We start from the raw sequence: 16,056 nt of genomic DNA on the forward strand, positions 1-16,056 counted from the left end.
CACCCTGACCGAATGCAGCCAAGTTACGGACCAGGCGGTCGTTCTGCTCGCAACCCGTTGCCAGCGTGCGCTTAAGCAGCTGACGCTGGTGGACTGCGAGCTGGTCACGGCGGCCACGCAGGCGGCCCTAGGCTCATACCGTGGACTGCAGGTGCGCATTCAACGCAGCCCGAAGATGCCCGCGTGGGTGCCGCGCCCGGTGGACTATCCATGCTGAGTTTGTCGTTGAAAATATGTAGTAGGCCATGCCTACAGCAGCACCACAAAGTCGGACGCATTATTCAATAAACGGTCTAGTCTAGTAACGAAACAGTCTTTCATTGCCTAGCAACAGACTTGACAGTTTGGCGACGAGAAAAAGCAAAACAGTTTTCAAGCTTCGTGAAGTTCAAGCTCTCAAGATGTCGTCTGATCCAGAATAAAGAAGAACGCCACCCAGCAGGAGCAGATTGCGGCGCTCCAACAGGCCAATCGAGGATTTGAGTGAGCCATCGAAGGAAGTTCCGTTACGGCCCGGACGACGGAACTTCCTTCGATGCGTGGTTTGCGCGCTACGAGGACGTCTTCAAAGAGGACGCAAGAGTTCCACGAGCGCTACGTGAACAGCTTCCTGTCGAAACATCGCCCGAGACTTCCGTGGTGATTATTGCATTCGATCGTAATTTCTCGACTAACGATCGAGGTTTGTCGATGGTAAGTCGCAATAGACAAATCCAGCGAAAGCTCAACGCTGCTTTTTGATGGTGAGAGATTTGACAGCTCCCATACTAAATGTCTCGATTTTCATACTTTTTGTTAATTATCTTTTAAAATAAAATACTTAACATATGAAAACTATATATTTTTAGTGCCCAAAATTCCTGCTGAATCGAATGGTGTACTTATCTCGATTGCAAATTTTTTGAGCAGTTTTCATTTTAATAACATTCTAGACACATTTTGTGCACCTAATCAATCAATACTTTTATCATAAATAATCATTTTATTGCTCAAATTGAGTTTTCATGAGCTCCCATATTCAAATACATGGAAGCTGTCATTTCTAACACCATTGGCCACCTAGCGGCCATTTCAAACTGGATTCATCTATTGGTCGATAGTAGATTGAGATCATTCGATCGTAATTTCTCGATCTACCATCGACAAATTACAACCGACGATGGAGAAAATCTCGTTTTCAAAACTTTTATATTATTATTTTATTATAAGTACACGATGGAGCTCTGGGTGTATTTATGTTTTGTATTATGTGTTTACAACAGGAAGTTTTTTGAAGTTTGAAATTAAATATGTCTTTATTGAACATTCTTATAATAACTACATTTCTTTTACATGATAAGTGGTATGGCCTAATGCTCTTCATCTTTGTTGTATTTCTGGAGCAACATTTGAAAAGGGCGCATAAGCATTTTGACAGCTAGAGCTATTTTGCAAATTCCGAAACAACAGGTTACTATTTAACAAAACTCGCTACGTTAGATGGTAGCTGGGAAGGCCAGCTATTGTTTAACACATCGAGTTTTGTGAAAAAGTTACCTGTTGGCTCGGAATTTGCAGAATAATTCTAGATGTCAAAATGCTTATCCGCCCTTTTCTCGTGTTGCTCCAGATTTTTCGTTTTATTATGAACCAGCCTGATGGCAAGATTGTCAAATTGTATGTATGGGCCGCGATACTCACACTGGTTGGACCGTGGACCCCGCTATTTGGTCGCTTTACCCCTCTGACGCTAAATATAGGGTGAAAGAGCCAGCAAATGTGCAATTGAAAAAAAGTTTTTTTTTGTGAAAAAATATTTCAAATTGTGTTTTTGATGAATAATTTTGAATATGTTTTGTCGAAAAATAAATAACTAGAAAAAATAAAATATTATCCAGCCTTTTGAGGACGAAATCAATCGTTAACATTTTTTAATGCTAACTTTATAAACATATTTTAGTGTTAAATGAGATTAAATGTCAATATTCCAAGAAGATAATGTACAGCTTGTGACGATAAACTACCTTTCCTTTACTTAGAAATCGTATCCAGAAGGAAAACGATCACCAGCTATGCTGGTCCGCACCGGGTTCTGAACTCCCATTTGCGAGGCGGAAGCCTTACCGCATGGCTCGGTCTTAACAAAAAAATTAACTAGACAATAAATAACAATTTCAAATTACAAACCTAAATATTAAATAAACTTATTTTCAAATTTACTTATGAATGGCCTGTATACCCTATTTTGTGCAACCAGTTTATGGAGAATTCACCCTATAAGATCTGTCAAAAGTGAGGTTCACTTTTTGACAAGCTTGCCACCAGTCTGTTATTAACTGATCACATTTATTTATTTGCTTCAAATTGTTTTACATTATTGCATTGAATTGAATACATTTGGGTAAAAAAGAAAAAAAAATCACTTTAACAACTAATCCTAACCTAAAACTAAAAAAAAATAAATCCATTGAAATATTCAAAATCACTAGAACGAGTAAACTACGAACTGTATTTTAAGATGAATGCTCCAAGAGTTCTTACTTTTTCCTGGCGAGTTTTGCAACCACGCAGTGTTGTTGTCATCTCGATGAAAATGTTCAGAAGTTTTTGTGGTGAAAACAGGTCACTGCTGCCTTCACCCGCTAATGTTGGATTGGTTTTCCCTCGGTTGCTGACTGAAGCCAGGAGGTGTTGTATTCTCTGCAACTTTTTGCCGCTGATTCAACGGCAATGGCTGCAGATTTGGAACCACTCGAACAGATCCCGCTCCAGGTGACGCCAAAGCAGGAAAATCCACGTCCGTGACAGTTGGTGGTGTTTTGCGACGATTTGGTTGGTGCCTCGTCGTCGCTTGCTGCCGAATTTTCACAAACTCAGCACGTTTTGGGCAGCTTCGATTCTTGGTCGAATGGTCGCCACCGCAATTGAAGCATTTCGCTTCGATGTTGTTGTATTACGTTATTTATTACCATGCCATAGTTTCGTAGTTTATGGACACTCCCTACAAACGTCATTCATTCACGCGCGCTTTCTCTTTCTTTCTCACTTTTCATTCATTCTGTATCCGAGTGCCGAGCAGTACAGTCGTGTCAATAAACGTTAGTTTGTTAAGTTAATCAAACTTGTTTTAATTGACTACCAAATAAAACATGGTGTCAGAAGCACTCGTGGACTAAAGGTGATTTCCGGCGTCATTTGAAATCGCGGAAAGTGTTCGGCGAGGAAAAGTTCGATCGAGCGACGAAGAAAATCATCAGCGGAAGTGATCGCGAAGCAGTTGCGCAGTGAAGAGCGAACTTGTTTGATCCTGTCCAGCGACATATTTTTCTTTAACGTCGTGTCGAGGCGAAGTGTTTTCCCACAAAATGGATTCAAAGCAGTTTGCCGAGTTTATGGGAAAGTTCCAGAAGATGATTGGATCGAGTTCAATTAGTTGGGTGGTGACGCGCGGTCAATTATGTGGCATTGTGTGTGAAAAGAAGAGAATTTTATTTCGTGTTTCATCCTGGTTGGCTTGCCCACAAGCAGAAAAAAATCAGTTCAATTTGTTGGGTGGTGACGCGCGGTCAACTATGTGGCATTGTGTGTGAAAAGAAAAGAATTTTATTTCGTGTTTCATCCTGGTTGGCTTGCCCACAAGCAAAAGAAAATCAGTTCAATTTGTTGGGTGGTGACGCGCGGTCAATTATGTGGCATTGTGTGTGAAAAGAAAAGAATTTTATTTCGTGTTTCATCCTGATTGGCTTGCTCAAGTCCTTCCTATATCATCGTTGATCGGGAGGCACGACGTCGTGTGAATTGTTGCATTAAAATAAGTTTAAGTATTACTGTAAATGACTGTAAAAAAGTTCTTCCTATATCATCAATGTCGTCTGGGTAATCGTGATGAAAAATTACATTTATTCAGTATTTAAATACCTGTGCGCGAGTGTTTTGGTGTGCTAATTAGAAAGACCTTCCCATAGCATCGTTGCTCGGAAGGCTCGCCGACGGGTTTGTTATGAAAGTCCTCCCCATAGCATCGTAGCTCGGGAGGCATCGAAAAGCCAATACCTTATCCTACTAACCCCAAAAAAAAAAAAATCACGTGATGCTTGAAGGAGATGCTGTGGATTCAACGGTCTCAAGCGGTATCAACAAGTATATAGCGAAAAACTATGTGCTTGATGAGTCTGCAACTTCAACTATCGGACTAACATTCCTCCCTTTTGTTGAACTGCAGGCTTCTTGGGAGGGCGCCGGTATTGACTAATAAAGTCGGGGTCTTCAGGGGTTAAACAGTGAACGAATGGTTGGCTCCCACTGATCATTTTTGATTCATTGTTTAACTTCAGCTGATCTGTCAATAACGGAGTAGCAGCTCATTGGCAGTCAACCATGCTCATGCTCATGCTCAAGTTCCAGGAGATGATTGGATCGTTGAAGAAGGCGCCGGCTGCGCCTGTAGAAAGACCGGCGGCAGTGGCATCGGTTCCTCTTCCGCCTCCGCTGGAACTGGATGGAGACATGGAGAGAAACTTCGATTTTTTCGAAGAAAGTTGGAAGTATTACGCCAGTGCAGTTGGGATGGACAAGTGGCCAGAGGCTCAAAACGAGCAGAAAACCAGCATCCTGCTGTCGGTGGTTGGAACGGAGGCTTTAAAGAAGTATTTCAACATCGAACTGACCGCCGTGGAGAAGAAGGACCCGAAGCTGGCATTGGCGGCGATCAAGCGGAAAGTTGTACGTGAGCGGAACAAGTTCATCGATTGGTTTGATTTCTTCTCGCTGTCTCAGGGGATGGAGGAAAGAATCGATGACTACTTGTGTCGATTGAAGTCACAAGCGAAGGTGTGTAAGTTTGGAGTCCTGGAAGAAGATTTGCTGAAGTACAAGCTCGTTACGTCGATCAAATGGTCGAAGCTGCGCACGAAGCTGTTGACGATGCAGAATCTGACGGAGGCACAAGCAGTTGATTTTTGCCGCGCGGAGGAAATTGCCGAGCAGCACCCGATTTCCGAGCAACGAAATGCAAGCGTGAACAAAGTGAAGAAGCATGCAAAAAAGTGCAAGTTTTGTGGCGAAATGCATGACTTCACGAAAGGCAGTTGTCCAGCGTTCGGCAAGCGGTGCTATCGTTGTGGCGGAAAGAACCATTTTGAGGCAGTGTGCAAGGCAGAGCGTCGGAAGAAGCTAAAGCGGAAGTCTCGTGTGCAGAAAGTGCTTGTGGATAGCAGTACCGACGGTGACTTGACGGAGACGGAGTCGACGAGCAGCGAAAGTGCAACAATCGGAAAAGTTTCCGATGGAAGTGGTGGGCATGTTGAACCTAATCTAGACATGTGCATCGCTGGAAAGTGGCAGTCAGTTCAGTGCGAATTGGATACAGGGGCAAACGCCAGCCTCGTGGGACACAGTTGGTTACAGCGGATGACCGGGAAAGCCCACAGTGATCTTCAACCGTCGAAGTACCGCCTTCATGGCTTTGGTGGCGGCGAAATTCCTGTGATCGGTCAGACGACTATCCGTTGTCGACAATACGGCCGTAAGTACAACCTAGTCCTACAAGTGGTCGATGTTGAGCAAGGTCCGTTGCTATCTGCGCACGTGTGTCGCACTTTGGGCTTCTTAGAGTTCGGCAAAATGACTCGCGTCAACATGCCGGTTTCTACCAAGCGCAGCATCTGCCGCATTGAGGCTCAGTGTGCAGGTTGCGTTGCCGGGCAAGATCGTTAACCAACAAGAACGCGCCACGTGAGATACCGCTGTGATTGTACGACAGGCGGCCCGCGGCAGACGCAGACGGATGATCCAGTCCGCGCACGGCGAAGCACGAATGGTGCTAGCTGTGGTCTTGGCCGCTACACGAAGTTTTCGAGACTTGGTGAGTCCGGATCCACGTAATGAACCCAACACGCCCAAGGTAACCCATCAAATCTCGATACCAGTCAAGCTTTATGCCTCTAGCAGTCACACATCATCCGAACAAGCTCCAGTGGTCTTCAGAAACATCCAGCATTTTGTGGTTTAGTTTTAGGTCTTTATTTTTAGTTACACATTAACCTCATTCTCAAGCACAGTTCTATTTAGTTTTCTTTTTGATAAAACAGGGAAGATGTTGTATTACGTTATTTATTACCATGCCATAGTTTCGTAGTTTATGGACACTCCCTACAAACGTCATTCATTCACGCGCGCTTTCTCTTTCTTTCTCACTTTTCATTCATTCTGTATCCGAGTGCCGAGCAGTACAGTCGTGTCAATAAACGTTAGTTTGTTAAGTTAATCAAACTTGTTTTAATTGACTACCAAATAAAACAGATGTTCTCGTTGATTGTTTCGCAAGCTTGAGTTTTGTGCTCACCTCCGCAGGTAGCACAACGACTCTTGATGAAACAGTTCCTTCCACCATGTCCTAACTGTAAGCAGTTCGAACATTGTGTCACGTCTCAATGCACTGGACGATAACGTTCCCAAGTCACGATGATGTTGAAAATTGGGTCCTAAAATGAAGCTTAGATTGCTGATATTATTGTTTACAGCGATAAAGCTTATTTTTCTGAGTACTATGACCCTTTGTTCAACCACAAAGAGTTTAAAATGGATTTTTAAATCAATTTTGAAAAATTAACCTCGCGATCCTTCTTGACAGAAAAGCTCCTACTTGACAGCTCGTTCCAAGGGGACCATAGTTGATCCATCGAAAAAATGTTGACCCAATTGGGTACTAAAGCCCTATGTCAATTTTTATGTACAACGGTAAAAAACACGATAAAAAACCATTTCTGATCACTTTTTTTCATTTTAATGCAAAAATTTTTTTTGACAAGACAACATTTTTCCGATGGATCAACTATGGTCCCCTTGGAACGAGCTGTCAAGTAGGAGCTTTTCTGTCAAGAAGGACCGCGAGGTTAATTTTTCAAAATTGATTTAAAAATCCATTTTAAACTCTTTGTGCTCGTACAAAGGGTCATTGTACTCAGAAAAATAAGCTTTAACGCTGTAAACAATAATTTCAGCAATCTAAGCTTCATTTTAGGACCCAATTGGGTGCTAAAGCCTCGGCTAAAGCCCTATGTCAATTTTTATGTACAACGGTAAAAAACACGATTAAAAACCATTTCTGATCACTTTTTTTCATTTTAATGCAAATTTTTTTTTTGACAAGACAACATTTTTTCGATGGATCAACTATGGTCCCCTTGGAACGAGCTGTCAAGAAGGAGCTTTTCTGTCAAGAAGGACCGCGAGGTTAATTTTTCGAAATTGATTTAAAAATCCATTTTAAACTCTTTGTGGTCGTACAAAGGGTCATTTTACTAAGAAAAATAAGCTTTATCGCTGTAAACAATAATACTAGCAATCTAAGCTTCATTTTAGGACCCAATTGCCCGAACTGCTTTCAGCTCAGACGGCGTTGTCGATCCTTTCTCGAGATGAACCAGGTACAGTTGATCACGATACTTGATGTCCTTGTTGTGCCTCGTCATCTTGAAGACTTCGATCACGTTTAACTTAAGAGTTTTGAGCTCTTCTTTCAGCACACTCACATCCATGTCGTACAGGCCTCGGAGGACCTGTTGCATCTGGCGTTTACCTAGATCGTCATGGCTGTAGTATTCAATCTTTGTGTTGTTCAGGAAATCCCGAACGTAGTTGTAATCCTTTCTGGTAGGTAGTTTCTCTTCCCTTTGGTTACAACCACTTATGGTTGTAGCTGAAGTTCAGTTTGTCATCAAGATTCATCATTACAGGCGGAGTTAAATGATGGTCCACAAAGGAATGAACACAAAAGGAAGTAGGTTTTTAGTGCCACTGCTTTGGTGGCTTTTCCTGCCTTAAAAAAGTAAATATATTCATGTTAAAAAAATCAATTCTATCAATTTTTCTTCTTCTTCTTCAATTTTTTTTTAAAATTTTAAAAATAACAAAGCATTTAAAATCTGAAAAAAATAAAAATAAAAAAAAAAACAAATTTTAAAGATTTTACAAAATTTGTAATTGTAATTGTAATTTGTAATTTATTGGAAACGATAGCCTGTTAGTATAACACTTTTTATCAGGTTAAGGAAGGACGTTGTGATGATTACTTTAGATCCAAAATAAACGAAACAAATTAACACCTAGATCTAGTTTTGTAAATGACTTCTCAAAGAACTTTTGAATGCTGATAAAGTTGGTTTGACCTTAACTTCTGTTGGTAGATTGTTCCAGCTTGAGATCCCAGCAATTAGCACACTTTTCCCACTTGACGTCGTGTGCTGCGGGACAATCAGCGATCGCGTTCGTTGCTGCTGGCCGTGGACAAGGTGATCTAGAATGTACTCTGGCAGATCGTTGTTATAGCCCCGCCGCATAAAGCAGCAGGTCCGGAAGTGGTAGTTCACAGGCAAGTCGTGTCCGAGGATGGTGTGCCGTACATCTGCTGTAGTGTCACGGCGTCGCAGGTTGTACACGAAGCGTACTGCAGACTTGTAGCACCGGTGCAGTTGGTTCTTGAGCGCTACCGACAGTCCGTGATAGTACACGATGTCACAGTAAGTGAAAAACGGCACCACTACCGCCTGAACCAGCTTGCGCCGTGTTGGCCTCGAAAGCACACCAGCAAAACGGCGGAAGGTTCGCAGCGTGTTGTAGGATTTTTGTACGACGCTGTTTACCTGATGCTCCAAGATTACCTGATGCTTCAAGATTTCAAAATTATTAAAAATTTAATAAATTTCATAAGTATCATCAAAAAATAAAGTTTGAAAAAAAAAACATTTCAAAATATCATAAATTTAAAAGTTTCAAAAATAAAAAATTTCAAGTGCTCAGAAACCTTAATTTTTTTTTAAATTCTTATTTTTTTAAATATAAGATAGTTACATTTAAAAAAAATCTAAAATATCATTTTTCTATAAGTTTTATAAATTTCATAAATTTAAAAAATTTCATAAATTGAAAAAATCAAGTTATTATTTTTTTCTATTTAAAAAATTTAAAGTTTAAAAGTTTCAAAGAATTTCAAAAATTTAAAAAAAGATCAAAAGTTTAAACCTCGGTTTAAACGTTTAAAAAAAATTAAAAAAAATCAAATATTTAAAAACTTAAAAAATTCAAATTAAAAAATAATTGTTTTTGATTTTTTTTTATAAATACAGGGATTTGAAAAAGTAAAAAAAAAATGGTAAAATTTTTCATAATTTAAAAATTGTATACATTTTATAAATTTCATCAATTTCAATTTTAGTGATTTCTAATCTAATCTAATCTAATCAGACCCTAGCGCAGCCAATCTTTCGAAGGGATCCTGGAGAGTGCCTTAGGTTAGATGACGCCTAGCACTCTTCTTGTCATTTATTAACATTTGTAGTGCGCCATTGCACTAGAATGCATTGAAACATCACAAGCGTTAAAGCGGCCAGGCCTACTGCGTAAAGCCGTACCGCAGAGATGATTCGTAATTGGGTTGAGTTTGAGCACTGAGTGTTCGAACAACAACACAATTTTGAATCGACAGGGGAGGAAGAAGCGTGGGGACACACCACCATACGCTCCGAGATTTGATTGTATTCGTTGGGAGCACCATGCTAAGAAGGTTTGGTACTCCGGGACCCTCTGGGATGGGACATTGTATTTCCACGAATGCCCTGGACACTATTTTCCGTGGTTATAGCGCCACAACTCGCTCCCTGTAACAGTATTCCTAATTCCAGTCCAAGCTTACCAAGTCGTCATGGCCTAGTGGTTAGCATTTTTGCTTACCAACCCAAAGGACGAGGGATCGAACCCCACCTCGAGCGACTTTGATTTTTCGTTCATATTCATCATTTCAAATTTGTGTGTTCATAACTTTCTCGTTGGGAGCAGATGGGAATCGAACCCAGAACCATTCGCTTACAAAACGAACACCGTAACCAGTCAGCCACGGCCGCTCCTCAATTTCAATTTTAGTGATTTTAAAAGAAAAAAATAATAAAATAAAAATAATAAACTTCAAAATAAAATAATAAACTTCAAAAATTTTAAACAAAAATAAAAACAACAAATAGGGGAACTATACCCTTTCTCAGCCTATTTCTATTATCGGCCTATCAGTATGTACTTTGATCACGAATTACAGCTTTCTTAAAGTGTTTTTGACTATTCCAAAGTATTAATGGGTTTTGGTGCCACTGCTTCGGTCGAGGCTTCGGTGGCTTTTCCTGCCTTAAAAAGTAAATAAATTCAATTAAAAAAAATTCAAATCAATTTTTTTTTTAAATTTCAGAAAAATTAAAATTTTTAAAAATTTCAGAGAAATTAAAATTTTTAAAAATTTCAGGAAAATTAATTTTTTTAAAAATTTTAAAAAATTTAAAAATTTAAAAAAATATAAAATTTCAAAAATAAAAAATTCAAAAAAATTTTTTTTGAAGATTTTAAAAATTTCAAAATTATTACAAATTTCGTAAATTTCATAAGCTTCATAAATTATAAAAATTTTATAATTTTTTTTAATTTTACAAAATTTTGAAGCTTCAAAAAATTTCAAAAATTAAAAAATTAAATAAAAAAAATTAAATTATTCAGAAACTTAGAAACTAAAATTTAAAAAAAAAATTAATATTTTTTTAAGTACGAAACATTTCAAAAATTTTAAAACATTAAAAAAACCAAAAATATCATTTTTTTATAAATTTTATAAATTAAAATGAATCAATTTATTTTTTTTTATTTTACAAAATTTAAAAGTTTCAAAAAATTTCACGAATAGCTCAAATAAAAGTGAGCTCTCCATTATTGATAGATCTCAAAATGTTGATTCAATAGCGGAAAACGGCAAAAGTGATGAGAATTGGTCGAACGCGAAGTTTAATTTGTTTTGGAGTTAAGCATAAATAAGCATAGGTGCCCACCCGCAGTTGCTACTCCGTTATTGACCAGGACCTCCAGAAGTTACATCCACGAGCCGTGGAAGATGAGTGGGTGCTTTCTTTCCTCGCTTCGCAACTTCTCAAAGGCCCCTATCATGCTGATCAATACCGGCGCCGGCCACGACCAGTGGTAGAGTCACGGGGAAGTGGATGGGAATGTTAGTCCGATACTTGAGTGATAGAGACCGCCCAATCGACTGCTTCTCCGACAAAGTATCACATGAGTTTTGAGGGGGTTAGTAGATGGGTATGAGGTCAGGATTCACGAGTGGCAGTGATGTGACCATGAGCATTTTGTTTATCGGTTGAAAATTTTAAATCTTAGGCAGCCGGCTGCGGAAAGATAAACTAGTGATGATTTAGAAAGTTTTTTTAATCGAACGCGTGCCAACCGAGCATCAGTGCTATGGGCTGGACTTATCAGTATATTCTTACTGTTTCTACAATTTAGATAACGCGAGCAAATTTCAAATCTCCTCGCAGCAATACACGCACAATACACGACAAAAATGCGAAACAAAAGGCACACACAAAAAAATCACTTTTCACTCCGAATATTTTTTACGACCACGCGCTCCCTTTGTCAATTATGCACAGTTTAATTTGTTTTGGAGTTAACGATTAACTTACACGAAAAATGCGATTGATCGAGAGTTGGCAAAACAATCGGATTCGAGATCGGATTCTCTGTTTGTCAAGTTTGACATCTACGTCAAAAACACAAATGACGCCGACTCGGTTTTGGTTGGAAATTTGACAGTGACAGCTCGCGTGAAAATCAAATCGTGACGCGGCTACCACGAACCAAAATATTCTGTCTCCGACAAATCCTCGAGAAATTTCGTGAGCACAACGTGCCCACACATCACATTTTCATCGATTTCCTTCCTTGGAAGGGGAGCCAAAATTTGCCGGGAAATGGGACGGGGGAATCTTGACGGACGAGCGTGAGGTGATCGAAATGTGGAAGCAGCACTTTGACGTCGGGGAAAACTACGTCAGTTTGGAAATTAGGAAAGTTGAGAATGCCACTAGGAATGCCATCAAGAAGCTGAAGAACAACAAGGCAGCTGGTATGGATGGTATCGGAATCGAACTCATCAGGCGACCTGTCTGCACCAACTGATAGTCAAGATCTGGAACATAGAACAGCTACCGGAGGAGTGGAAAGAGGGCGTAATAGGCCCGATCTATAAACAGGGGGGACAAGTTGGAATGTGAGAACTCGGTCTACAAAGGTCTGTTGGAACGAGTAAAGGATGTTGTTGGGCCGTACCAAGCCGGATTCGTAGCGGGGAGATCGACGATGTACCCAATATTTTGGTTACGTCAAATTCTCCAAAAATGTCGAGAGAACCAGATTTCAAAGCCGCGTACGATCAGAATGGTGAAATCAACGATTAACGGGCCTAGGAGCCGGTTAATGTCGGGAAAAAGTCGTAACAGTTGTCAAAAATAACCTAGCGTGTCGTCACGAACCACCCCTCCCTCCCTCTTCCCCTGGTCTTGCTTTGTCACGCTAGCGAACCTTGGTCCTGAATAACGTTTGATGCACGCGTTCTTTAGGGAAGGGGCTTGTCGGTCCAGCTGAGGTACCTCGCGCACGCACTGCACACACAACAGGGAAAATAAGTAATTTTGACTTTTTGTTTTTCTCAATTCGTCAAACTACAAAAACAACTTGTTATCCAATGGAAAACTGTTTATCCTCAATATATAATTTTATTTTTCGTCTTTTTACTACATTTCAAGCAATCATCGTACACATTGCTGGCAACTACATTTGTTTCGCACAATTAATTTACGCTTTTTTGTGTGTGTTTTTCGTGTCAACTTGTTTCGCAAAAGGACTCGCCCGGCACTTGTTCTTCGCTTTGCACTTGAGTTTTTGATATTGTTTAATATATATGTAAAAAAAGAGTAAACTTGCGTGTTATCAATATAGTAATAATGCATAAGAAGGCAAATAAGTAAATTAAAATAAATAAACCGTCATAAAATAAATTCCAAAAAAGAAAAACAAAAATCTTTAACCTCCCCCTCACTTCCTCTTACCACCGCTCCCCTTGGCCGCCGCCGCCGCCTTCTTCTTCGCCAGTGCCTTCTGCCGCTTCTCCTCCTCCTCGAGCCGCATGTCCTCGAGGTCCTCCTGCAGGCCAATCTTCTTGCTGATGTACTCCTCGCGCTGCACCTGCGCAAAGTTGGACTCCATCGTGCGGTCGTCAAAGTCCTCGTCCCGGTAGCGGCTCTTGTCGTAGCCGAAGATGGCCCGAATGTGGGAGGAAATATCTTCCTCGGCGCCCTCGTCGTCGATAAAGTCGTCCATCTCGGAGTCGTACTCGGAGTCGGAGTCCTCGATGACGGGGCGGCGCTTCTTGAACTGGGAGGAAGAGGAGGATGACGGGGGAGGGCCGGGTCGTTTGCGCTGGACGTCCGGTAGGGGGAATTGGCGCGTCCGTTGGACGTCCGCCGGGGGGAATGGTCGAGATTTGGGTTGGCCGTTGGAGGCGGGTGGGGCCACTTTGGCGGATGACGACGACGATGTCGAGGGCTTGCCGGAAGTGGCGCTTGAGATTGGCTTCTTGGCGGCGCTTGAAGAGGGCGTCGGGGTGGGTTTCGAGGGCGTTGAAGAGGTTGGCTTCTTGGAGGTGAGCGCTGCTTCCAGCTTGCTTCGGGCGGGGTCAACGGGTTTCGAGGGAGCGCTCGGACGTCGCTCTTCCGGTTTTGAAGATGAAGCTGAAGTTGGTGGCTTGAGCGCGGGTTTGCTGGTGGAAGTGACCGTGGCAGCTGGTTTGTCCATGCCGGAGTTGAGCTTCGGAATGCGGCCGTTCGGGGCCATCACGTTGACGGGTTTGGCCGCGCCAGTTGAGGTCGCGGACGGCGCCGGTGGCGCCTTCCCGGACTTCATCGCGTCATACCTTGCCAGCTTGATCTGTTTCTCCTTCTCCGACAGCTTCGGATCGTTCCGTATCCGGTCCCGGATCTTCTTCTCCTCCAAGTAAGCCATCCGCTCCTCGTACTCTTTCTTCTCCTTCTTGGTCATCAACCGTTCCGGTTCCTTCTTCTTCTTCTCCAACGTATCCAGCGGCGTCTCCAGCTTGACCGGTTCCATCTGCTTCTGCTCGGCCAGCTTGAGCAGCGTGGCGAAATCCGGCGGAGGAGGTCCCTGCGGTCGTTTCGCCTTCTTCTTCGCGGCTTCCTCTTTCGCCTTTGCTTCCGCTTCCTTCTTTCGCTCCTCCTCCGGATCGTACCGATCCGGACCCACAACCTTCTTGCTACTTCCGGCCGTCTCCTCCCTCGTACTCCCCTCCCCCCCAGTCCCATCCTTTCTCTTCCTCGTCCTCGGAGCATTCTCCTCCTCCTGAACCCGGTTCAACGCGTCTTTCACCCGCGCCTTCGCCTTTTGCATCTCCTCCTTCGACATGGTCCGCTTCTCCCCGTCCTTGAACTTCTTCTCCTCCGGCGTCGCCTTGTACTTGTCCATCAGCTGCTGGTAGATCGCGGACGCCACGTTCGACGTGTACCCGTAATCGTCCTCGTCCGGCTGTTCCGGGCCCTGCAGCGTCACGGCCGTGTCCTGCGTGTCGATCGCGTCGTCCAGCACCGACTTGTTCGCCGACCGGATCACCTTCAGCATTTTCTCGATCTTCCGCTTCGCCTTCGGATCACGCTTCGCGTTCAGCTCCTCCCGCTTCCGGCGGGCCTCCTCCTCCTTCTGGCGCTCCTCCTGCTCCCGCTTGGCCAGAAACTTCTGGATGTTCGCCGACAGCTTCTTGTCCTTGGACTCCTTCTTGGGCGGCGCAAACTTGGCCGGGTAGTAGCGGGACTGGCAAAAACCAAAAACGATTAGCATATGTTGGCCGGAAGTTCCCGCAGGGAACCAACCAAGAAGAAGCAACACTCACCTCAGCCTTGGGTTCGCTGCTGGTCGAGGAGGCCGCATTGCGCTGAGCTACGCTCAGCAGCTTGCCAAAGTCCATGGTGGAACGTCGATTCCACACAGATTCCTACGCGAAATTAGTGTTTTCCTCGGATTCAGACGGAAAAACGAAGAGCCATAACGAGAAAGGGGACGATTGTCACTGAACGAAGTTTTTCTTTTTTTTTCGTTGGTGTGGAATGTGACAGCTGTCTGGCGTGTACGGATGCGCTGACAGCATCGAGTGTTGATGGTGTGCGTGTCGGGTGGGGTGCGTTCGCGGAGCGGTTTGTTGACAAGGCAGATAGGGTGATAGGTTGATGGAATGTTCTGGAAGGTGAAGGAAAGGAAAGATTTTTTTTCGTGCGACTTAAATTTTAAAACGTTTCAAAAAATTTACAATCGTTCATCACCATTATCAAATTACATTAAAAAAATCCTAAATAATACTTACATTTTTAACCTTAATATAAAAAGGCAAAAAAAAAAAAATAACATTAAAAACTAATGACACCCAGTCACGAAATATTCTAGCAGAGTTGGTTCTGTTAGAATCCTGCTAGAACGGTGGAACATTTCTGCTAGAATGCTGTAAGAATATCCAGCTCTGTAAGAACTCTGTTAGAATCCTGCTAGAACGTCGTGACTGGGCAAAACCTAGGACAAAACCCTAGTATGAATGTCATTAAATTCACTGGCAGAAAATTAAAACCAAAAATAAAAAAAAATACAGAAATTTTGTTTAAATAAATTTCACGGCGTGTTTTCTGGGCAACCTTAAGGAGAAAAAATAGTCATCACTACTTTCAAAAGTGCCTTATAGGAAATTTTCTCAGCTTTCCAATGCTTCTAAGAGCGAAATGTTTCATCGGGAAATTTCTGAGATATCTCCTTTTTAAGTTTTTTCTTTAAAAATCCTTGATCATTTATTGGTAACTTTTAAATAACAGCCCAGGAAACTTATCAAATGATGTGTTTCGTGTGTATTTTGCTGACCAAAATGTGCAAAATAAGACAAGAAACAACTTTGTAGAAAGTTGCAAACCGCTAAACATTTTGAAAATTAAGTTTTAACCGAATTTTTGAATATGTGGGATTTATTCAAATAATAAAGTAATAAAACCGTATTGAAATATTATTTTTACAAGAACAAATAGATTATAACATAATTGTTGTGTACAAATAACACCGGTCTGCTCTGATTCAGCTTGGAATTAGCTGATACAACCGAAATTTCTACAGGTTTGAGATTGATAGGGTATTACAAGACATTTTTGA

General features: G+C 41.9%; 1 protein-coding gene across 1 annotated transcript; it reads right to left on the reverse strand.

Moving 5' to 3' along the window:
- Positions 1–12,543: 12,543 nt before the first annotated feature.
- Positions 12,544–14,981, reverse strand: LOC6050198 (protein SPT2 homolog). The gene is made up of 2 exons (XM_038248597.1): positions 14,765–14,981; positions 12,544–14,685 (listed from the first exon to the last, which is right to left on the reverse strand). The coding sequence occupies exons 1-2, from the start codon at positions 14,837–14,839 to the stop codon at positions 12,901–12,903; spliced, it is 1,860 nt and encodes a 619-aa protein (XP_038104525.1). The 5' UTR covers positions 14,840–14,981; the 3' UTR covers positions 12,544–12,900.
- Between the last annotated feature and the right edge of the window lie 1,075 nt (positions 14,982–16,056).

This window comes from Culex quinquefasciatus, chromosome 1 (assembly GCF_015732765.1).
Source record: "Culex quinquefasciatus strain JHB chromosome 1, VPISU_Cqui_1.0_pri_paternal, whole genome shotgun sequence".
NCBI lineage: Eukaryota > Metazoa > Arthropoda > Insecta > Diptera > Culicidae > Culex > Culex quinquefasciatus.

What these genes read in the sequence shown, in the direction of transcription:
- LOC6050198 (XM_038248597.1), bottom strand. Translation starts at nt 14,839, where the DNA reads ATGGACTTTGGCAAGCTGCTGAGCGTAGCTCAGCGCAATGCGGCCTCC. An exon ending in GCAGCGAACCCAAGGCTGAG is followed by an intron (nt 14,686 to 14,764) that starts GTGAGTGTTGCT and finishes GGTTTTTGCCAG; the next exon opens with TCCCGCTACTACCCGGCCAA.